At 41.0% G+C, this 22,908-nt stretch overlaps 3 protein-coding genes across 7 annotated transcripts in view; 2 read left to right on the plus strand and 1 right to left on the minus strand.

Moving 5' to 3' along the window:
- erbin (erbb2 interacting protein) overlaps positions 1–3,266 on the plus strand; it is a 55,217-nt gene extending 51,951 nt beyond the window's left edge. The window contains exon 27 of one of the 2 annotated variants that reach the window (XM_034602083.1): positions 194–3,266. In XM_034602083.1, coding sequence (XP_034457974.1) covers positions 194–301 — 108 coding nt within the window. In that variant the 3' untranslated portion in view covers positions 302–3,266. The remainder of the gene's footprint in view (positions 1–193) is intronic. The other variant, XM_034602084.1, reaches the window with a different exon arrangement.
- Positions 3,267–5,305: 2,039 nt separating this feature from the next.
- On the plus strand, positions 5,306–16,490 carry srek1 (splicing regulatory glutamine/lysine-rich protein 1). Of its 3 annotated transcripts, none has more exons than XM_034602484.1 (11): positions 5,306–5,580; positions 5,735–5,868; positions 7,966–8,099; positions 8,189–8,338; positions 8,943–9,121; positions 9,880–10,010; positions 10,085–10,187; positions 10,287–10,391; positions 11,047–11,118; positions 11,312–11,426; positions 14,245–16,486. In XM_034602484.1, the coding sequence occupies exons 1-11, from the start codon at positions 5,453–5,455 to the stop codon at positions 14,386–14,388; spliced, it is 1,395 nt and encodes a 464-aa protein (XP_034458375.1). In that variant the 5' UTR covers positions 5,306–5,452; the 3' UTR covers positions 14,389–16,486. The 3 variants fall into 3 exon arrangements, with proteins under 3 accessions (XP_034458375.1, XP_034458376.1, XP_034458377.1); XM_034602485.1 differs by having other exon boundaries at positions 5,312–5,580; positions 11,315–11,426; positions 14,245–16,490; XM_034602486.1 differs by having other exon boundaries at positions 5,312–5,580; positions 10,088–10,187.
- LOC117771750 (interleukin-31 receptor subunit alpha) lies at positions 16,132–22,874 on the minus strand. 2 transcript variants are annotated; one of them, XM_034602483.1, is made up of 12 exons: positions 22,726–22,874; positions 22,481–22,617; positions 20,892–21,033; positions 20,607–20,695; positions 20,074–20,281; positions 19,759–19,944; positions 18,772–18,903; positions 18,202–18,360; positions 17,557–17,700; positions 17,343–17,430; positions 17,156–17,228; positions 16,132–17,058 (listed from the first exon to the last, which is right to left on the minus strand). In XM_034602483.1, the coding sequence occupies exons 1-12, from the start codon at positions 22,823–22,825 to the stop codon at positions 16,687–16,689; spliced, it is 1,830 nt and encodes a 609-aa protein (XP_034458374.1). In that variant the 5' UTR covers positions 22,826–22,874; the 3' UTR covers positions 16,132–16,686. The 2 variants fall into 2 exon arrangements, with proteins under 2 accessions (XP_034458374.1, XP_034458373.1); XM_034602482.1 differs by having other exon boundaries at positions 18,772–18,906.
- Between the last annotated feature and the right edge of the window lie 34 nt (positions 22,875–22,908).

Genomic DNA, 22,908 nt, shown 5'->3' on the forward strand with positions numbered 1-22,908 from the left:
GGTTGATGGGATGCGTAGTTTCATCACAGGATTCATCTCATGAACAGGAAATTTGCCTCTGCATCCAGAGCCGTCCTACAAGTGGGCGGTCACTGCTGCGCTTTGTTTTGCTGTTGCAGAATTCTTGGCTAAGTGTTTGTAAAAAGTTACGAGTCTTCAGGGTTTTTCACCGAACCTCTCTCTTTTTCCACAGGCAAATGGCTACAGCTTTGTGAATATCGATCACGGGAACGCAGTGTCCCTGCTAAAGACTTTTCCAAGCACTGTGGATATGATTATCTTCAGAGAAATGCAAGCATAGACTCAACTGAGACTGACCTGTGGAGTGTGCGCGGGGATGTGAGGAAAGAAGAAGAAGAAGAGAGACGTTTATGTCGACTCTCATATTTTTTATACACAGAAGAGGCTGATGTGTCGATTTCCGTCAGGACTATTCCTACTCGAGATCTTCACAGCCTTGATTCAAACTGGGAAAACCACTGAATGTAGTGGAACCAAGTGAGAGGGCAGCAAACATCTGCAAGTACGAGTCCTCAAACGGCCATCACTGTGGTATATATATTTTTATACAAAAGAAGCTGAAGATGCTCTGATGCAAATAATTACTGTGGTCTCTGTACAGGTCATCTTTTTCTTTTTTTCTTAGTCCAAAACTTTTTAAAATCCTTTATCATTATTTGGGTTTTATTTCTGCGCATGGACATGAATTGACCACTAGGAGGGCAGGGCTCCCTCTCTCCTGTCATCCACTTCGCCTTTTTTTTTTTTACACTTTTATTTAAGATGTTGAAACCTTTTTTTGGGGGGGGGGTCTGCCAAGCGGTTTATATGGAGGACAGTGGTATGTGCTTTTCACGTGGAGACGAATGTAGATCAAGGTGGTGTTTTGATTTTGGGGTTTTTTGGGGGATTTTTTTTTTTGCTTTTTGTCTGTGTCTTTCAAGATCAAGGAGTTGAGAAGATCATCCGCCTCTGCTTCCATAAACCTGTGAACACGCTCCAGGTCACATACACCTGTCCTCAGTCCAACTCAAATATCCTCACAGCAACTCAGCCGCTCAGCTCATCGCCTGACGTGACCACGACCTGCGCTGTATGAAACAAACAGATCACAAGAATCTCTTAATGTGATCATTTAGTGGGACTGGGACTGGGTAATGGAACGGAAAGCTCCTTGAATCTGTACATTTTATCTCATTTGTTTAATATGTACAACACCAAAGTGTAAATACGAGGCATGGTACATTTTACAAGAGGTTATGTACGAACTATTTCTGGGCTCAGAGCCTCTGGTTTACTGGCGGTGGCTCAGAGTCAGGATATCGTCTATAACCCTCTGTAAAATGACACGATATCGGATTTACACACAAACATGAGATACAACATGTCCGTTAGTGAACTGAAAAGGCAGATTTCTTTGGTTAGAGCTTGACTAACTGCCCCTGTCTCCAGTTATCACTTCTAAGAGAAGCCAACAAGCTGCTAGCTGGATCCTTGCTTAACAGACAGATATGGGAACGGTATCAGTCTTCACGTCTCATCTCTCCGCCAAAAAGCGAAAACGCTTCTTTCCCACAACGTAAATCTAAAGCAGAGGAAGCTGTGGGTGGTTCTCGTTAACCAAAGCAAGTTTGTTGTGGACAGAAGGCGAAAGCAGGAGATGACTAAAGAGAGCTACTGGAATACGAACATTTTTAAGTTTCACTCGTGTTTTATTTTCAAGGGCTTCATCTTCCAGGCAGCCGCTGTTGAGATGCGTGTTTGTTTTACAAGGGTTTCAGCATCTGGCAGTTTCATTTTCATTTTTCATTTTTTATTTTTTTACATAGGAGAAGACCACAGTTTGCCTTTTGTGTCTATACAAACGTTTTAATCATACTTTTTACTTTTACCTTTGGAGCGATGTCTTTTTTTTTTTTCTTCTTCTTTGCTGTACAGAGAATAGAGTTGGGAGAAACAAGTTGTCAAGTGCCATAGACCTTGAACTGTTTGAATAGGGGAGGACCTCTGACCCCAGAACTCGAGCAATAGTCACACGTCCACAAACTTCTGAGTACATCTGCATAACGGCTTAAAAAGCAATACTTTAAAGCCTTTATTTTCATTCAGAAAAACCAACATCACATAGCGTTTTTTTTTTTTACAACACAACCTTTTACTAATCCCTAATGGTTTTACATGGTTTTTATATCGTGAAATGTGTTCTTTTTTTTGTAATGAAGCAGCACAGGACATGTGTATGATAGTGCTTGAAAAAAAAAAAATCACATCTCTGCATTGTGTACAAGTGAAAGTTTGTGTCACTTTACCCGATGCTTTTTGATGTCGGACACTTCGAATACCACGGCTTCCGGTGTTCATCTGTGCAAAGAAAACAACTTCCACCGTTGAAAAACATCTGACTGTCAACAAACTGTGTCAGAAGGAAAAACATCAAATGTTCCATGTACCTGTCCGTTGCATGAAATCAGCCTGTTAGTGGTAAATGATTACTCAGTGAGACGTGTTTCCAAAAAACAAGTGGAAATGATCCAATTCACACACAGAGCAAAGAGTCCATTCAATCCAGCAGTACATTTGTGACCACTGAATAGTTTGTACAGTATATGATAGAAATTTTACTTTTTATCCTTTTAATAATTTGTCGTCCTGTTTGAAAGTGAAGCTGTGCCCTCAATTTTTTAACAAAATCTTAAACTGGTCAAATTTATTCGCTGGAAAACAACGTAATGTGCATTTCCCCACAAAACAATGTTCACAAAACATCTTATATTTTACACAGATTTACTGTTTATTATTTGTTCTAATTTTGTTGGTAACTTTCTTAGAGTAGAGGGGGAAAAATTGGGGGGGTAATGGTCACTTTATATTCACGGCAAAAACGTACAGTCTGACATTGTAGACAATCTACGGAGATCAAACATTTTCGTCATCCGTGTTGGTCTGTTTCTTACGATCCCGTATTTGTTCTTATTTATTTAGAAGTCTTCTATGGACTTTAGACCTTATTAATCAAATTGTAAATACTCTAAACAAATTTGACAAAAGAGTTATTAATGGCATTAGTGACTTGCGATTGTAAAACCAGCAATAAATTGCAATGCAGAGGCACCTGTTTTAATGTATAGCTAGTATTTCTAAGGTTTCTGTGGAAACCGTCACAGTGAGAGGATTGATATGCATTTATCCAACATTCCAGATTTTGTACATAATTAACTGTTTCTGAAGTAACCTGTGGAAAATAAACTAATGCTCTTTACCAACAATCCTTTTGCTTTATTTCATCCACTTGGTTTGAGCTAAAGGGGGAAGTTATAGAACTGGGATGAGGATGAACCTCTTAACCAATTTTGTAAATAAATTACTTGCATAGAGCACGTGAGGAATGGATGTGCATGTGTGTGTGCATGCTTTGTGTGTGTTCTTTAATCTTGCACTTTACACTTTTTGCTGCAGCTTGTTATTGCAGTGAGTAGTGAAGAGGTGGTTGTTGGGAAATGTAGTCTGTGATAAACCAGCAAAGAATTCCATTTGATCCATTTATGTACTGTATGTATGATGCGAGTTGCTACCACAGGGGGGCACTGCAGGGCTCTCAGTGGTGGAGGGGCTCTGTGCTGGCAGATAAGTAGATATGAACCATCTCCTCTAAAACGTGCACACGCCAACTACAATCACACACGAAGCAACAATGCTTACATGAGTTCCACCTGTAAATACTGACATGTTCATCTCTGTAGTATCTTTTACTCAGTGAGAGAAGTTTGCTTGAGCTTTGCTTGTGTCTGGTTAAACACCTGTGAAGAGTACATCTTGTACAATAGACTGAGTGATGACTGGTTTATTGATTAAGAAACATTACAGCAATAGATGGATAAATATAAATCAGTATGTTGTCAGCTCACACACAAACTCACATTTCTCATTTCTGAGACTAGAACAAAGTAATCATCTAACTAAACTCAAAGCGTGTTTTAAGGACATATAAATGTCCTGTATGTGGAGATGGTCGGAAGACGGAGCTGATCATGACCAGAGAAAACAGAAAGATGGTAGAGGAAGTCTGTGAAGGAAAACACGTTGAAAGGTCACATAATACCTGATAAAACCTTCAACGTATTTAAAAAACTGAGTTTATCTCCAATATTCATTCAAGAAGCTATTAAAAAATTAAGAACTCTAACCCGAGTTTGGTTTATTTGTGTCAGTCGCAGCTCTTCTGGTTCAGGAAGCAGGGGGTCATGGTTAATATCCACCAATCACTTGTTTCAGTTCAGTGAGTGGAACACCACTCAAATCATTAATAGACTTGTTATTTCCCTTCATGCAAACCAGTGTGAGTATTATACGTCTCTCTTAAAGGTTCAGTGTGTAGAATTTAGTGACATCTGGTGGTGAAGTTGCATGTTGCAGCTGAATCTGTCTTTTCCCTTACCATTTAAACTGCTCTATCCTCCAGCACGGTAGGTGGCGGTAATGCGCCCATTGGTTGGTTTGATAACTGCTATTACAACTCAATGAAGATCCGGTGTTTTGCCGAGTTCTGCCCACCGATAAATGCATTGACATCGCGGGAGCGCGCACAGCTACAGCGGAAACACGCTACCAGTCGTCATCGTCTCTATGGCAACGTGCTGTTAGAAAAGTACATCATCTTGTTTGGTGTTTATTAATGATGATAAATGATCGTATTGAATCATCAATGATTTATTAGACTCAGTTGTAGGAGATACAAGGCTCAGCAATTAATCAAATACACAACAGCCATATAATGATTGACAAAGCAACTATTTCTAGAGATCTATAAACTCACTGTATAAATGTCAATAATGCGGAAATAGCTGTCATACATCACATGGCAGCAGCTCTAGTTTTATTTGTCATGTGAAGTTCACACAGGGTCAACATTAAATTAAAGGTGTTGGACGAGTAGAAACAGATCAGCTCAGCAGTGCAATCATTTAATTCAAATAAAAGGTAGAAAGAGCTTAATATAAAAACTCATCTACAAATACAAGACTGCAGATGGAGTCACACTTCAACACTAAATAACGACACTTCAAACTTTAATAAAGCTTTATTTGACTGAGTTAGACAGTTTGGGATTGTTCCACATTTAAAGCCTCAGAAATATTGGCTGATCCGACCAATCACAAGGAAATAGTTTAATAAATCATTGATGACCCAATAGGATCATTTCTCGTCATTTATAAACTCCAACAATCAAGAATATATCGTTTTTAAACGGCAGATTTCGACTGTTGGCGTGCTTCCACTGTAGCTGTGCGCGCTCCCGTCAGGTGCATGCGGCTCTCGGCGGGCAGACGGATCTCTCCGCCACACCGTCCGCCCGGATGAGCCGTGTAACTCAGCTCTGAGCGGCGGTGAGAAACAAACATTAAACCAAACACCACCGGGACCGATTTGCCAACGTGTCCGTCAACTGTGCACAATGAGCGGGATCCCGGGCACCGCTGTGGTCCAGGTCACCAACCTGTCCTCCTCCGTGAGCAGCGAGCAGATGCGCACTCTGTTCGGTTTCCTGGGAGACATCGAGGAGCTGCGGCTCTACCCGCCCGAGTAAGCACCACCTCTCCCCGGGCACGCGCCCACAAGCAACGCCGCGGATCTGCGGCCTCCCCGCGGTCCACGCGAGACAACCGCAATAAAGCGTCATCCCACCCACTGTACAACTAACCCGTCCTCCATCTTTATGCACTTGTGTCCTCCACAGCAACGCGCCGCTGTCTTTCTCGTCCAAAGTGTGTTACATAAAGTACCGGGAGCCCTCCAGTGTTGGTGTGGCGCAGCATCTCACCAACACTGTGTTTGTTGACAGAGCTCTCATAGTGGTGCCATGTGCGGAAGGTGAGTGCAGCTCACACACACACACACACACAAACAAACACACACTCGACATGTGGACCTTCCTCTCCCCACCCCACCCCACCCCCTTCTATTCAGTCGTTTGGTGGTTTTGGTTGTTTTCTTCTGTTTTTTTTTTACTCCCATGGGAAATTGGCACGACTTCCAAATGGCTAGTATTTCTGTTTCAGCCATTGTTTTTTGTTTTGTTTTTGACACAGGACACGGGTTGTATCAGCTCACTTAGCCACCAGCTAATGTTCTCACAGAGTAGGGTTGTGTATGGGGACACACGGTGGTTTGTACAGACAACACGAGCCATGTTGAATGTTTTCCAGCCGCAGGACACTTCACTATCCAGGCTAACGTCACTGTAAAGACCTGCTAGCTCATGTTACACAGGAAACTGCTATTTGTGTTACTTAATTTATGGGAATATACCATAACAACACAGCTAATGTAACCCCCCCCTTATCCCAGTTTTCATTTGCGGTGCTCCTTTTCTTTCAATGTCTCCCCTTTGGTGCCACTGTTGTTCTCCTGTGTTCAGTGAAACAATGATAATCACCTCTAACCTGATGCTTTTTGTCCACGTGACTTGGTGCTGGATGGCTACTGAGTTTATTAATTTGGTTTTGTATGTTTTTTCTGTGTGATTATGTGTGCATATCAGATGACTAGACTGGCCCAGCTGTTACACTACACTAGCCTGAGTCAGGCATTGTTTTCCAAGCCACTATCCCCGATCGGGCCAACGCAGCCTTCAAGGGGGAATGTGACCCGGAGAATAGCCCGCTGAGCCTTCCAAGATGGACACCTTGTCTCTTTTATTTAATTTTTCTTTTCTTTTTTTGGTTTGTTTCCTTTCATACTTTCCCATGTTGTCCACTCTCTACTGTCTCTATCTAGAAACTACAGTATTGCTTAACTCTAGCGTTGTGTTTATATTTGTTATTTTGGTTTGTTGTTTTGATTATTGTCCAACCCCCACCCCCCTCTCTCTTTCCGCTACAGCTGCAGCTTGTGTGTGATTGAATTCTGTCCAGGTTGCTACGGCATACCGGTGGGATGTGTGTCACACATGACATGGGACATGCTAGGAGGATCACTAACCCTTTACTCTCCCACTCCTGTTGCTGTAGTGAGGGGGCTAGACAATAACAAAGTGAGACCCAGTAACTAAGAACCTCACCAAATTTCAAGATAGAATCTTGTATTTTCTATTTGCTTTTGGAATAATTTTCCCTCACAGTTACCACACCACAGCTCTTATTTCAATGTTTGGTGTTTAATAACACAAATTGTCCATTTAACCTATTTTCTCGTGACACATGCATTCATGTTTTGCGTCGTTACCTATTAAGACAATTTTTCAGCACCAGAAGTGTTAGAAAACTTGAATTGTCATTCATCCACAGTGCCTCAAGCTATTGTGATGTAAATTTGTAGTTGCTATTCCTCTTATTTTTGAATTTTGCCCTCTACTCTAACAGAAAAGGATGAGCAAAATTCCTAAATTCATTGTTTTTATAGCCAAGTCTTGGTTAACATTTCCTACAGTTTTTAAAATTGTTGTTCTTTTCTGTATCTGATGTCCTGTGTGCTATTAGTGATGCAGCCATTGGGGTTGTCTTGTGTTGCACACCTTTCCAACACTTCGAAATGATCTCCCCCCTACGGAAAAGCGCCCATGCTTGATATCGTATGGTTCATGACCAATATGTTTCCAGTACAGGTGACCCATGCATCAAAGTGTTGACTCATTCTTTGCATTGTGGTTTTCTTTATTTTATTTTTATTTTTTGATCTATGAAAAGAGACCAAGGACAAAATCAGTGTTCTTTTGTTTTTGGGTGAAAAGTTAAGATTTTTGCACTTGAAAATAATAGTTCAGATTGACTGGAAAGAATAATCTGATACAAGCAAAGTAAGGAAGCCCTGTCACCAGTATACCATGAGTAGACAGTAGCACACTTGTAGGTTGTATGGGGAAGTGTATGCTCTCTTTCTCTCTAGAATACAGTGGGCTAATTGTGCAGACATAGAGGAAACAGAAAATTCCCTCTATTGCCTTCACTAATATCTGCTTCTGTCCTGCAGGAAAAATCCCAGAAGAGGCCAAGGCTTTGTCACTTCTGGCACCTGCCGCTCCAGCACCAAGTCTGATTCCTGGAGGGGGTCTGATTCCTGGAGGGGGACTGCTCCCGATTCCTAGTCCAGCTCCGATCCAGAACGTGAGTCCGCCTCTTGTGGGGTACTTCTTGTGTTGTCTTGTATAATTTTGTGTCATGTAAGTAAAACCTGTGTGTTTCTACACCTTCAGCTGAGCCTTCCGTTAGTGAACCGGATACCAGCAGCCAGTGTTGACTCCACAGCTTCAGCGCTCTCCCAGCCCCCCCTCATGGGAAATGTGGATCCCTCAAAAGTTGATGAGATCAGGCGGACCGTCTACGTCGGCAACTTAAACTCACAGGTAAACGTAATGTTGAATTTGTGTCAGATGGAGGCTTTTAAATCAATGTCACGATTGTTTCAAACTTTTACCTCGATTGCAATTATTTAACGATTATCAAGCCTGCTCGTCTGTCGCTGCTCACACAAACATTTATGTAGTTATTAATCAATGGTGTCGGATCATGAATCCGGATGGTTCCAGACACTCTAACCCTGATGTCATGGCTGTGCAGGTCACGTCGTGTGGACTGCGTGCGCACACAATGTTGGACTTTTTTTTCAATGTGTTTATATATACGTGTCTCATAAACCTTGGAGCGAATCAAACAAACACAATGTACACTTCTTGTCCTGTACATGTCCTCATAACTTCTGATTAGTGTTTGTGTTTATTGTTGACATGTAAAGTGAGCGCAGGTCAGTGGGGGAGTGAGGAGGGAGGACATGCGGCAATTTGCTACAATTTCATAATGAACCAATAGTTTTGGTTAGTCCAAGAGCTGGAGAAGTTATACCTGGAAACAATCAGCAGCTCCAATCTGGTTCAGACAGAAAATGAAACCTTTACGTTCTGCACCAGTAAACGTTATGCTGTTAAATTTTGATCATGGTTCTTTCTTCAGACCACCACTGCAGACCAGCTGTTGGAATTCTTCAAGCAGGTGGGAGAAGTAAAGTTTGTGCGGATGGCAGGAGATGAGACACAGCCGACGCGTTTCGCCTTTGTCGAGTTCGTGGAGCAGGACTCGGTTGCCAGAGCCCTGACCTTCAACGGAGTCATGTTTGGGGACAGACCCCTGAAGTATGTATTTTACTGTTAAATGATAATTTTACAAGGAAGCCCTGCATCACGTTAACACTCACCCACAATTATTTGATGTCATGATTAACCATTAAGACTTGAGTTACCGAATAAAAAACACCTAAAACCTAGGGCTTTCTGGAGATCATGATAGAGCTGCCAACATCTACAAAAACTAGATTTTCTTAGACTCTGAAGCAGATAGAAACATGAATTAAAAAAACATTTGATTGCTCAAATATTATGCTTTAATTGTCAATCATCGCCTTTTCTCCAAACTTAAAAAAAACAGCAACAACAAAGCAGGCAAACTCGCTGAATTTAGCGAGTTTACACGTCTTAGGGCCTAGTTACACAAATGTACCAGTGGCTAATCCTCTCCTGCCGTTAAATTCCTGTGCAAGCGAGGAGGTGAATATATAACATTTGCTTCCTGTGGAGAAGCAAATCACAGCATGGCTTCAAGTGGAGTTCAACTTGTGTGATCTTTGACCCACGATATTCGCCTCACCTTCGTGTATGTGTGGCCGTGCCCTCGTCTGGCTCCAGAGGGAGAAGCACAGAAACTTTGCACCCGGTCATAAAAGTATATACTTGCATATGTTGCATCAGGCCTAAATAGTGATAATAATAAACTTCATTCATGTAGCACTTTTTAAAACAAAGTTACAAAGTCCTATACTAGAATAAATGGGTTATGTAATCTTGAACTACCCTTCACGGCTTTGTGACAGTTGATATCGTTTTATGTCTTTCAGGGTTAACCATTCCAATAATGCCATAGTGAAACCCCCAGAGATGACGCCACAGGCTGCAGCCAAGGAGTTAGAGAGTGTGATGAAGAGGGTGAGGGAGGCCCAGTCGACCATTGCTGCTGCCATAGAACCAGGTACAACGAGTTTTAGTTGTAAAACAACAAGGTTGTGTTGCAAACCGATGCTGACTCTTCTGCTCTTCCTCTAGCAGACACAGAGACGCGATCCCCCAGTCGGTCTAGAAGGTCACGCCTGTCACGCTCCCGTTCACACTCAAGAACGCGCAGGAAAAAGTCCCAATCGAAACACAGGTGTCCATTTAAAGTCCAGAGTTTCTTTAGATGTTACTCTCTTTATTCTGTGATTTATCATATGATGATGCCATTTCTGATTTTCTCCTGTCGGAGTAGACCGTCACAGAGGTCGGGGCCAGGGATTCAGCCCCACAGTTCACGAAACAGTCACAAGAGGCGTTCTCGCTCCAGAGACAGGAGGCACAGTCGGAGTCGCTCCAGGTATGTTTAGAACAAACAACATAAATGGTTCTACTCTCCAAAGGATCTGGTTTACTTAGAGATTATCTCCAAGTCCAATCTGGACCTGCACAGATCCATTAACATGCGACCCGTGACCCAACGTGCACCCGTGATTAAATACACATGGTACATGCAAAATCAGTTTTGTTCTTGTCCATCGCAGCACATGTGCTCCTGCATGCATTTTTTCAGCGGCGATGTTAACGGTCTGTATTTGTATTTATATGTTCTTTTCTAGTCTTGATGACCACTCAAAGCGCTTTACAGTACAGTTTTTTAAGCTTGTAGCTATAAAAGCTCTTCGCCCTTTTTACAAGAAGCGAACCCACCTATTCCCTGTTTTGTATTTCTGTCTTTGTGATTAATTCTGATGTGCTGGTTGTTTGCGAGGAAGGGAAGTGGTCAAAGGTGGTTTCATAGGCTTTTATAATATAATAGACCCTGGAGGCTGGCTAGGTTTCATAAATGCTGATTTACATGTTAAAAATACTGCCCTATCGTTTTAATACCTAGTTTGTGTTTATTTAATGTTTACCCTTGAATTTATATATATATATTTTTTACTCTGTATCATTTTTTTTTGTGTGTTACCCATCTGTGCTGTGCTCTAATCCAGTTAATGCGTTGTTGTCAGGGGCCACCAGAGGAGGAGTAAGGATCGATCCAGGAGCCCTCGGAGGAAAGTCAGATCACCATCAACAAAAAGGTAAATCCATCAGAGCTCGCTCTGCTGAACTTTAAAAAAGTGACCTTTTTAAAGGTCCTAGGTTTGTCCTGAATAATTTCTGTGCTTCTAGGTGGATTCATCAGCATGTGTCCACAATATACATCAGCTGTTTGTTGTCTGCAAGGTTGTGACTGGTATTTTATTGTTGCTCTGTGTACTCGTTGTCTTTCAGAAGTAAGAAAGACAAGAAGAGGGAGCGCAGCAGGGACAGAAAGGAACTTTCCACGTCCAGGAAGAGGAGCCGCAAAGATGACGACAGGATAAAAAACAAGGCCAAGCCGGCAAAGGTAATAAAGGTTTACGATTTGGGAAAACTAACACTGCCCCATGCTCATACATGCTGATAAAGTATCTGCTGATCAGTCTCTCGTCGTCGAATTGGCAAATAAAGCTGTCTCACTACTGACAATTTAATGAACCAAGCCGAGCCTCACTAAAACAGGCCTGAGGAGATAAATGAGGTGTCTGCAGTGTCGTAAAAAGCAGATGAGTGGAAGGAGCTCCCTCCCAGAATGTTCTTCCCTTCTTACAGAAGAAAGAAGTCATTAATAATGACTTTGTTTTCCTTCGTCAGTGAACTGATCTTTATGGCCAGCAGATGTGCTTAATAAAAAAACATCTGCCAGCAAATGGAGATGCATTTTGTGAGCAGTTTACCTTAATTGTCATCTTTGTGAATCATCACTAAAGTATTAAACTTTTTCTTACAGAACAATTAAATTTAATAAGGTGTTTGAACAATGAATTAAATACAAGTAGTTTCACAATTGCAGCTCCTGCTCCTCTGTTGTTGTTTAAGAACTGGTAAAACAATATGTGACACAATCACATTTTATCCTGTGAGACTTAAAGGTGAAGACAAAAATTAGATGAAATCCAACACATTAAGTGAGTGTTATTTTCATGTCATAAAAAGGCTGTAGAATACAAATGTGTCGCTAAAACAGGAAGTCAAATGGAGTGAGCTGTTTTGGTCTCACTCGTGTTTTTGAATATTAGCATGCAGTTTATACAGAACTGTGTCATGGGTAAATCATGTGCAGGTAATTAATTCTTCGTCTTCGCTCAAATAATATTGAGGTAATCGATTTTGAAAAAATGTCAAAGGAAGAACGGGATAAGGTAGAAACAAAATGAAGATTTTAAATTGAAGAGCTGCAGCCACAGACGCTCAATATTCAATTCTGAAGAACTGGAAACTTCCAGCTCTTAAAGGTAACCAACATATTTTACTGGATGATTCTTTTATGATAAAACTGTTGGATGATGATGGGAATATAAAAACAACAGTTGACTTTACTGGACAGGGGGACAAAGGAGTGTTTAAACCGTTGGTGCCTGCTAAAGGGAACCCTGTACTGTCTGCCTGAGGAGAGGAGCTGAAGAAAACACATTAAGTATCTAATAAAATAAGAGAAAACTTGCAATTTGAAGTAACTACTAAATTTAATTCAGAGTTAATACATTAAACATTCAAAGATGTTTTACTTTTTAAAAATGATTTATGAAGCAAATAGTAAAGCATCAAATGTAATCATGTAACCCATCCCTAGAATGTCCAGAGTTTTATACTAATAATACTGTGATGCAGACTCCCACTGTGCAGTCATACAACTACATTTCTTAGTAACAACCCTTACTTCATTTCCTAGTGTGTCTCTTGACCTTCAGCCCTCAGACCAAATAAGGACATGTTCCATTTATAACAGGTTTCAGTCGGTAATATGCAGCTCATCATCATTATGCAGCGTTGACGTGTGAAGAAAGTGACGCAAGTCTCTCAGTGATGAATATTAATCACCATGCTGTTATGAAAGTGGTCAAACAGCAAGCAAATCTTGAACCTTTGAAAATCTTACTAAATACAAAATCAAACACACAGGCTGGTAGAGGAGAATCTGGAGTCACTGACACACAGATCAGATATTCAGCCCCCCCACCGCAATAACCTTGATCATCAGGTGGAGTTTTTCACTGCTCCTTTGTCAAACCACCTCAAACACTGACCTACTTTTGAAAGGTGAGTGCTGTCATACAAAGTGTCTTGTTTTAGACCCCTTGCACTTCATCTTTTCAGTTGATATTTCAAACACTTAATCGACACATGAACAATTAGTTCTGATCAGAAACCACAGCAAGCTTGCACACCGCTTGTTATCGGCGTTTCACTCCAGAACACTCGACCCCCGCGTGGCATTCTAATCAGCTGCTACAGCTCAAGATCCCCTTTGAATGCCACTGTTACTCTTGCACAGTGAACAAACCACCCAGGGTTTCCACAACATATATTTATAGATGGTGTCAACACACCACTGCATGAGGGCAGACGTACATTATATGTCTGGTCGACTTTTACCGTGCCGAAGTATCCTGTCTTAAGTGTCCTCCCCCTCAACTCCCCCGCTCACCCGTACAGTGCTTGAGGTTGACTTTGTGTTCGTTTGATTCGCTCTAGAGTTTATGAGGCACGTATTTAAACACATTGAAAAAACAGCCCAATGCAAGTAGTTCACCTGACGTACGCAGCCCAGGACATCAGGGTTAAAGTGACAGGAAGGATCAGGATTCATGATCTGAAGAGCGACAGAGACGAGCGGCAGACACACACACACACACACACACACACACACACCATTAACTCATGAGTTTATTATAAAACAGGCTCTTCGTGTGAGTGATTAAAAAAGAGCAGAGGAACAGAAACACTTAAGCCCATTGTGTTTATTAAGGTACCTCTATTATCACCAGAGCAGGTAGAAGAATGCAGAGGGAGTTCCCAAAAACAATCGCAGGATGTTTCATTTTAATTGCATCATAACTGCTTTATTAGTGGCTTTTTGTGTTTCTGTTCGAACTCTCAGGGCAAACGACGTATGACAAAGGAAAATCACACAGCTGGCCAGATAGTCAGTCGGCTGGTTCTTCCCCTTCCACTGTTTTAAATCTTCCTCACAAAATATATGTAACTGATACGAGACATTTTGCTTCTCTTAATAAAAATCACCGCTGAAAATGTGTTTCTCATCTCAAGTACTTTTCTGAACTTATTTTTCTTGGCTGATCGGGTTTGATTGTTACTCATTCCAATGGATTTTGTCATTTCAGGTGGAAATCAACTACAAGAGAGAAGAAAAGGACGAGTACGACAGTGAGAGAGACGACTCACCCAGCGAGGATGTGACACTATCGCCCTACGTCCTGCACAACGGCAGCTGCAAGACTCACAACGACGTGGACAGCACCAAGTGACTGTTACAGCATTACTGAAGCCAATCATGTTGCATCAAGTGATGTCATCAACACCCACTGTGTGTATACATACAGAAACACTGGATAACCACTTACATGAGCGTGTGTGTGTGTGTGTGCGTGTGTGTGGAATTGAACTGGATTGCATGATATTGTACATATTCTGCAGTGTCCTCCACCAGTTTGTTCACTGCTTGAAGAACTCAAGCATTTTTATTGTTTCTATGTAGATAGGAAAGCTCGAGGCACCTGCACCTGCACCAGCAGATTAGAGACGGGCCTGAACCAGCTCATCGTCGCAATCTGTAACCACAGACTTCTTAATGTCTCCCACACACGACTTCCAGAGCTTTCTCAGAAGAGTCATTTTGAAGAAAGTCATGATGGAACCGAGCAGCAGTCCCACAGGAAGGACAGAGTTCGTACTTTTTGTAAATGGCTGCATTTGCTGTTGTAGGTTTTTTCCCCTGTCGAATTGTAGGTTCCTTATATGGTCTTTCATAGATCACTGTTTTCAAAGAGTGACGCTGCCCAGTCACATGAGTTATTGGAAAATAATAATGCTAATTATTATATAATCCAGGACGTACCAGTTAAGATAAGGTTATTTTACCAATTTAACCAGTTCCTTTATTAGCCACCTGAATTTTTTAAAATAAAATAACTCTTCCTCTCATTTGTCATTTGTTTTGACGGTGAGGTACAATTACGTTTCCCTCTGTCTGTTCGAGGCCTCAAGTGTAGTTCTTATTCTGCTGCTGCGGATTTATGAAAGTGACGCAACTTCCCATTTTCTGAGTGAGACAAACATGTTCCTTGATCACAGAATATAAGTAACTGTAAGAACATGGAAACATTGATGGTGTAATAACTTGTGTTGCTGCTGAAGTGCTCACTTCCCTTCTGTTTAATGACTTTGTGAAAGAGTCCTTTATTCCCTCCATCATCCACCAACTCGTGCGTCCTCTACGACTAAGTGTTGATTTTACGACTTGAAGTGCTATAATTATGAGAACGCAGAGTGAACTGTTTCTGTGAACCGGTCTGGAATGGTAAAAGATCCATTTTTCATTTGGTCAAAACATGAATGTGTTGCTTTATTTCCTGTTTTCATGCGTGATCATGTTCTTGCTTTTTTTTACTATTTCTCATTACTAGTAGTTGCAACAAGATCCCATCGTCCCACGTCTTTTTTCTGTTGTGATGGTGCGAGAGATAAAAAGTTACTGTTTTATAGTTACAATTCAGGCCTGTACTGTAAAAGGATGTTGTGCAGAATGTGCGTTGGCTCCAGGAAGTCGTCGCTAATGCTGAATTCACTCACGAGACGCGTCACAGCTCAACATAACGCTCACAAGCACAGAAGGGTCAAAAAGTGCCTCGAACATAGATTGTACAGAATATTCTACTAAACTATGGAGACTTATTGACAGATGCAACCTGAATTTATTGTTCTGGATGTTAAATAGCTGAAGTGAGATGTTATATATGAAAGTATTGTCTGTAGTATTTAATAGCAGAAGAACCTGAAGCTATGGTGGTTTTTATTTCAATTTTGTTCGTCGTCATGTTGGTGTTAACAAAGCCAGTATTTAATAATGTGTCAAAAAAAAGTCTCTGTGAACTGGCCCCACATCGAGAAGAGTTTCTACATAAGCTTGTCATACTATGAAAGTACTTTTAAAACGAGACTTAAATACTTTTTGAACGTCTTTGCCAAATTCTCCGTCTTTCCTGCTTTTACAAATCCATCCCCCCCCCCCCCCTCTGCTTTTCTTGTTTATAAACGAGGCTTCAGTTTGAATTGGTGAACATGTGATGAAGTTAAGTAAAGAGCATTTCCAACAAAACTGACAGTATGTGAAGAGGTTTATTTTTTTATATCTGTGTATCCACCACATAGAGCATATACTGTAGAAACATGACTTTCTCCTGCCGGACTGGACTGGACTGGGCGCTCGATGTACAGATTTGGTGACACTGTTTTTTTTGAAGAGCTTGAATGTATCTGATCGTCCTCAGTTTGAAACTAACAATATATTCATTCTGTTTCCAACACAACACTCAATAAAGAGACTTTTCATTCAGATGTTCTTCACGATGAGCTGGTTTTTTGAATCCTTATTTACTCAAGTTACTCTTAACTGTCCCTTTAGCAGTTGGCACTAAATGCACTTGGTAGTTTGGCTGTCGATTATCTACAACTCATTGAATCCAAGCTGTAGACCTGCGACTACCAGCAAACAGTATGGCCCCCTCGTCATTGTCCAACTCTGGACTGTTACTTGACTCTGACATTCATTGACCATAGAAAACCGTGTCCATCTCCTCGTCGTCCTGCATTGAACTGAACATGGCTGGGTTCGCCGGGCTGCCCTGAGGCATCTGCTGCTGAAACAGCTCCATTGTTGTGTAGTCACTTGAAAAGGCACAAGGGGAACTGTGGAAGTTGTCTGTAGTGCGGAGGGGTTCGATTTCTCCAGCTGCATGCTCTTCGGCGTCTCTTTGGATCCAGGTCATTTCTGGTGAGTGTCCCTCCTCTTCGGAGTCTTGCAGGAGCACTAACACTGATGCTAATGTGTTGGGAGGGACCACAGCTTCTTTCTCTACTATCTGAAGACTGTCTGTGGACTCTTCTACGTTCAGGTGTTTGATGGACTCTAGGAGTTCCTGAGTGAAATAAAAAACAGAATCCACCAGTAAACAATCCTTAATAAACTGGTGTATAACTGGTGATACATTTTCTAGTAATAGCACAGAGGCTTACCAGTTTTGCTATTTTCTGCATTACGTTGCTGTTCAGAGGGTTCGGTATGCTGGGCCACAGGATGACTTTGGCTCTAGATGAAGTAGATATGGTAGGTAGAGAGGCACAGAGTAGTTTCAAAGTAGATTTGTACGTGCCAATGTAAAGAATTTCTGAGTTTGTGCAGATTTTGAGATGTTCAATGTACCTCTTTATCATTATTGATGCAAAAAACAGCACAGTGGCCACAACAGCAATGGGAATGATATAACCATTTAGATAATAATGAAAATATCCTGTGGAAAGAAAAACATGGCGGAAGTTACACGATTAGTAAAGACGTGTCTTTGGAATGTGATGCAAATCGGAAAAAATCGGAAATTTGATTTAAAAAGGTTGAAAAGTTGTAGGATTGATTTGACCTTTATCGCTGGTTGTAAAGATGGCCGCTGTGCTTCGTACTCCTGCTCCTGCCTGGGTGAAACCTGAAATCTGCACCTGGCACGCTGTGCCTCCTTCCAGATGCCCCAGTTCATAGGTGTCCAACTGTGGATCCACTTGGATATCTGCAAAGAGGGACAGTTTTTAATATGTTGATAATGTATTTTGATCTTGGTCTAGTTTCTCTTTAAGTATATCAACATCATGCCTCAGCACCAATGGCAGCCAGTGGCCAGAGGCATGTTTTCGGATTGTCCAGTTTTCCTGTTCCTGTGAACACGATATCTCGAGAACGCCTCGAGGGAATTTCTTCAAATTTGGCTCAAATATTCAATAAGACTCACTGATTGATTGGTTAGATTTTGGTCATTAAAGATCAAGATCACGGTGGCTTGCCTCCTGAACATGTGGTATCTCAAGTCTGCCTTTAAGGAGTTTCTTCAAATTTTGATCAGTTGTCACTTGGACTCAAAGATGAAGTGATTAGATTTCAGTGGTCAAAGGTCAGAGTGTATGTAGACTGAGACAGCACTGAAATCATGTGTTTAGAGGCTTGTGTTACTGGAAGCAATCCATATATTGTACATTTATATTATTTGGGTTAGTTTGAAGTGTATGTGACTCACTTCTCTCCGTACTCGTCCCCCGGTGGTGGTACTCAGTGTAGTGGATCATGTAACCCAGCAGGAAGCCTTGGATGTCGTCCTCCGGGATGGACGACCACTGCAGCACCACTGAATTCCACGTTATGTTGCTGATGCTGATGTTGGGAGCGCTGACTGGAGCTTTGCAGCCACAATGTCAACAACAGTCAGACTCTTTTGTTATGGACTGGATCAGAAGAAACTCACAGCATTGGCCTATTAGATATGACCTTAGTTTGGGGCATTGCTCTGGGGAAGAAAATATCTCAACAACAATTGCTGAATTGTCACAATAATCTTGTACAGACATTCATTGTCCCCAGTGAATGGAGCCGTATGACTTACTGTGGTGCCACCAACAGTATACTGTACTTTGGCAATCCCCTCACTTTTCATTGCCATCATCCAGGTAAAAAAGAACAATGACAATTTGTCTCTGGGGGGGTCTCTCTTGTTCCTTATGATGAACATTACAGTCTTTGATGGTATGGCGATGGACTTTATACAGTTAAACACAGAGAGAGTGTAAAGAGAAGAGAGACTGTGTCTTACATCCTTGGATGGAGTAGAACTGTGTTGTCCCATAGGTGCTCTCACTCCTGTTGATGTACTTGATGTTGCAAGTGTCCTTGTTTGGTCGTGTGTGCAGAGTGAGGCTGTATCTCTTGAAAGGCTTCAGGGGCTCTGCGTATTTAAATGAAGCAAATGAATGAGCTCAGAGAAATACAAAATAAATACGTTGAATCACATAAGAAAATCAGCTCTGTCTCATGTTATATTATATATTTTATCATATGATATGTTCCTCTCCGTTTGTTTGTCTGTTAGTTTGCAGGATTACACAAAATCTACAGGACAGATTACCACCAAACTTGATGGAAGGATTTGGAATGGGTCAGGGAAGAACCCATTGAATTTTGCTGTGGATGAAGTTTTTTCCCCCCCACTTTCTTTAACATTGTGAGATGTGAGGGTGTTTTTAAAAATAGTTTTTGATTTCTCAGAGAGTTGTATGTGAATCTAATTTGGAGCTTGGTATCAATGAGTGTGTGCAATTTAGTGGGGATCCAACTAAAAATCTGCATCTAGTGGATTTAAATGTGGCTTCATTGGGGGTGCAGGCCTTTTCAGTCGGTACATCGTGATGGATTTGGATAGAAACCTGTAACTACCTGAGAAATGTAATAGAGCAAATCACATGTTTATACAGACTGTATCTGGCAAGCATTCACTGACAATGGATGACAACTGACAACATCCACTCCTGAAATCCAGTAGCTAAAGTGTTTGAAAAAAGACAAGAGAGATTAAAAGCCAGAGGCAATGAAATTAACCAAAGTCATCTTGTCATCTAATCCTGTGGGGTTCAGGATGTGAACCCTCGTCTATACAAAAATATTTCACCTCCTTCATTTGAAAAAAGAAAACACCACTGAACATAATCAATCCTGCAACCACGTTTTTTGTTCAATACCTGGTAATACAAATGAGTCACATGCAAATCAGGGCTGACCAAAACATGTCCATATATGTACAGACCTTGTAAAGGAGATAAGGTCCTCCAGTTGTGTGCCTTCTGATAAAAGGACATGGCCGCTGCTTTATGTCTCTTTCTCATCCACTCCACAGAGAAGCACACGTAGGTTTTGATGAGATCGTCTTTCCAGTAAACAGTAAAAGATGTGTTGCTGTGGACGGTCACGTTCAGCTTCCCCTCTACAATACCTGCTGATGCAAACGTTTAATCGTTTTCAATCTAATTTTATAGTCACAGGCCGTGTGTGTTGATGGTGGCGACATTTGATTGAATTTCTTTTGAAAAGGCTGAGCTGTTCTGAAAGTGAGTATACTCACTGTGCACGTCCTCTCGCTGTGGTATCGTGTGGCTCACTGCTGGGGAGATGCTGGCGTTGTTCACAGCACTGATGTTGAGATGATAAGAGGAGAAGGAGAGAATCAGTCTGATCTCAGGCCGAGTCGTGCTCATCCGCTCAAACGGAGCCTCTCCTGACGCTTTAGCAATGGTCACATAGTAGCCGTCATACGACTCTGTGGCAGGAAACTAACAAACAGGCTCCTTTTGTTATCAAGCTCACATCAGTAATGTGCACACACGTAAATGCATTGTATTCACTTGAGAGGAAAGAAAACTCTGCCATGATTTTCTTAATTTAAAAGATAATTTTCTGTTTTCATAAAGAAAAACTTTGATTGTTTGTCTGAATCAAAAGAAATACAAAATATTATTATCATATTAAATTATCATTATCATGAATTCAGATTTTTTTCCTTCTCAGGTGAATGCAATACCACTATTCGGTGGATATATTTCCCTTTATATTTGTGAATGTTGGAAAATGAAGGGAGATATTTATTTGAAAAATTACCTTCCAGTGCAGAGAGAACAGCCTGCTGCCTTTTTTCTCTGCGATGTCACTGTCTTCAAGGTTGACGATGACAGGCTGTGCTGTCAGCTCTGAAAGAGGATGTTTAGTTATCACAAAATAAGGAACAATAGTTCAGATGTTTGTCTACAGTGGAGTCAAAACTATTTAAAAACAAAATTCTGTCGTCAACTGCTTCTTATTTAGTTATCATGATTTATTACAACTAACAGAATGGACAGAAATCATTTCTTTTAGGTTAAAATAATAAAGTTGAAACAAACTGACCTGATGGGACAGTGTAGGTCTCACTCCATGGGCACTGGGAGCATGGAGCAGTAGTGACACATTGTATTTGTACATTGTAGAACAGAGAAGAGTTTAGATTCTCCACTGTGCATCTCGTTCCGTTTTGGGATTGAACCGGTGGCTGTGAACAACATAGAAATCAACCAATGAATCCACTTTCTTTTTCTGAGGACCAAATATTTCATTCTTAGTCATTGTTGTAACCCTAAACTGATTTCCTCAAATTACCCTGATCGGAGTTTGCCTGGTTCACATGGCATAAGTGCAAGGCTGGCTTCACAAGATGGGGCTGTGCTCACAAGGGTTCCTCCCCTTGGTGGCAAGGGTACAAACCCTGGAGGCCTACTCAGCCGTTACAGCCTTTCTAGCCAGAGAGCATGTATTACCATCTTTACAGAGCACCCCATGCAGAGCCGGTCTTTTCAAAGGAGACATGCTCATATTCATGTTCATGATTTTAATTTGTGTTATTGCTTGTAAGGGTTTGCCTGCTTAAATGTTCAACTGTCTAAAATGCTTGGTTTTAGTTCCTGTCTCTCTAAGGCCCCCTGCCCAATAATACTCAGTCTGCTCTGAAGGGGAAACTTTTTCAGATCCGGCTTTGCTAAGTAAAGGGGTCTGCAACCTTCTCTTTAAATCCAGGAGCCACCATCTGTGACATTTTGAAACTTTACAACTTTACAAGATCCCACATTGTCAGCTTTACACGACATGAAGTCATGGTCCCCACAAGATGTATCCAAATGAATTTCCTGCAGCGCTTCCAGCAGGTCAAAATTTCACTGATCCTGGTGAATATCTTTTGAAGGTTTTGTTTGGACAATCATGCTTCGTAATGATTTACCCTAAAGATTTTTGATATGTCATCCTCATGGTTTATTGAGGGTAAAAAGTCTATTGGATGCACTACCATGAAATTTGACATCAGGATGATGACAAATTGACAATCGACACGCTAAATTGTTTGTGTGTCAAGCAATTAAAAGATAAAAGAAAGACAAAATAAAGGTTCAGTGTGTAGAATTTAGTGACATCTAGTGGTGAAGTTGCATGTTGCAGCTGAATAGCTCTCACCTCACCCCACTTCAAACATGAAGGAGAACCTGTGGAAACCTTCAGTTTAAAAACTCAAAAGGTGTTTAGTTTGTCCAGTTTGGACGACTGTAAAAAACATGGTGGCCTCCGTAGAGAGGACCCGCTCCACTAAATATAAACTATTTAAATATAGGGCCCACTCTAGGGTAAAGAAAACAACAATTCATACAATTGAGATTAAACACACTAGAGAAAAACATCACTAGGATTATTTTATATTTAGTTTCGGCCAATAGATCCCTTTCACCTAAATCTTACACACTGGACCTTTAAAAAAATGAAATCTTAAAATGAGATTAAATTCCTTTGTAATTTATTAAATATTTATAAGGTGCACAGTACTGGAAGGCAACATCCCCCTGTGGGTGTCAACAGTTACACAGTCCAGCAGTTAATCCACATAAAGTTACAAGTTAACTTTTATTTCTTCTGCACAATGAAGTATTTTGTGTTAACAGGTTTTGAATACTGACCTCGATCCATAACCGGCTTACCAGCATCTTATACCTCACAGAGTAATTATTTACGGCATCCTTTTGCCAGCTCACATTCACATGTAGATTTCCCAGCCGGCGGCGGAAGGACACATTAGATGGAGGATCACATCTCACTGAAATACAAAAAAATCATCTGTGTTAAGATCTGTTAAAGAGTTATAAAAAAATATATATATATATACGTATATATAAATAAAAAGCAATGTGATCATGGGACTCACACAGGCTACTCGGTGAACCGCTGAAAACTGCCTTTGTGCATTTCTCTGACTCTCCATTTTCAAAAACGACGACAGTCAGGTTGAGTTTTCCAAATACCATGATGATTTTAGAGGATTTGGGGGTTTTGTTGTGTATTTTGCAATAGTTTCCACTTCTAGGAGGAGAAATAGTTAGAAATTAAA

Source organism: Hippoglossus hippoglossus, chromosome 12, assembly GCF_009819705.1.
Source record: "Hippoglossus hippoglossus isolate fHipHip1 chromosome 12, fHipHip1.pri, whole genome shotgun sequence".
Classification (NCBI taxonomy): domain Eukaryota; kingdom Metazoa; phylum Chordata; class Actinopteri; order Pleuronectiformes; family Pleuronectidae; genus Hippoglossus; species Hippoglossus hippoglossus.

Coding starts and splice junctions, on each gene's coding strand:
- srek1 (XM_034602484.1), top strand. CDS start 5,453: ATGAGCGGGATCCCGGGCACCGCTGTGGTCCAGGTCACCAACCTGTCC. Junction 8,100..8,188: donor GTCCAGCTCCGATCCAGAAC/GTGAGTCCGCCT, acceptor CTACACCTTCAG/CTGAGCCTTCCGTTAGTGAA. Junction 11,427..14,244: donor ACAAGGCCAAGCCGGCAAAG/GTAATAAAGGTT, acceptor TTGTCATTTCAG/GTGGAAATCAACTACAAGAG.
- LOC117771750 (XM_034602482.1), bottom strand. CDS start 22,825: ATGGTATTTGGAAAACTCAACCTGACTGTCGTCGTTTTTGAAAATGGA. Junction 18,361..18,771: donor GTTCTACTCCATCCAAGGAT/GTAAGACACAGT, acceptor GTGGCTGCAAAG/CTCCAGTCAGCGCTCCCAAC. Junction 17,229..17,342: donor GCATCAATAATGATAAAGAG/GTACATTGAACA, acceptor TACTTCATCTAG/AGCCAAAGTCATCCTGTGGC.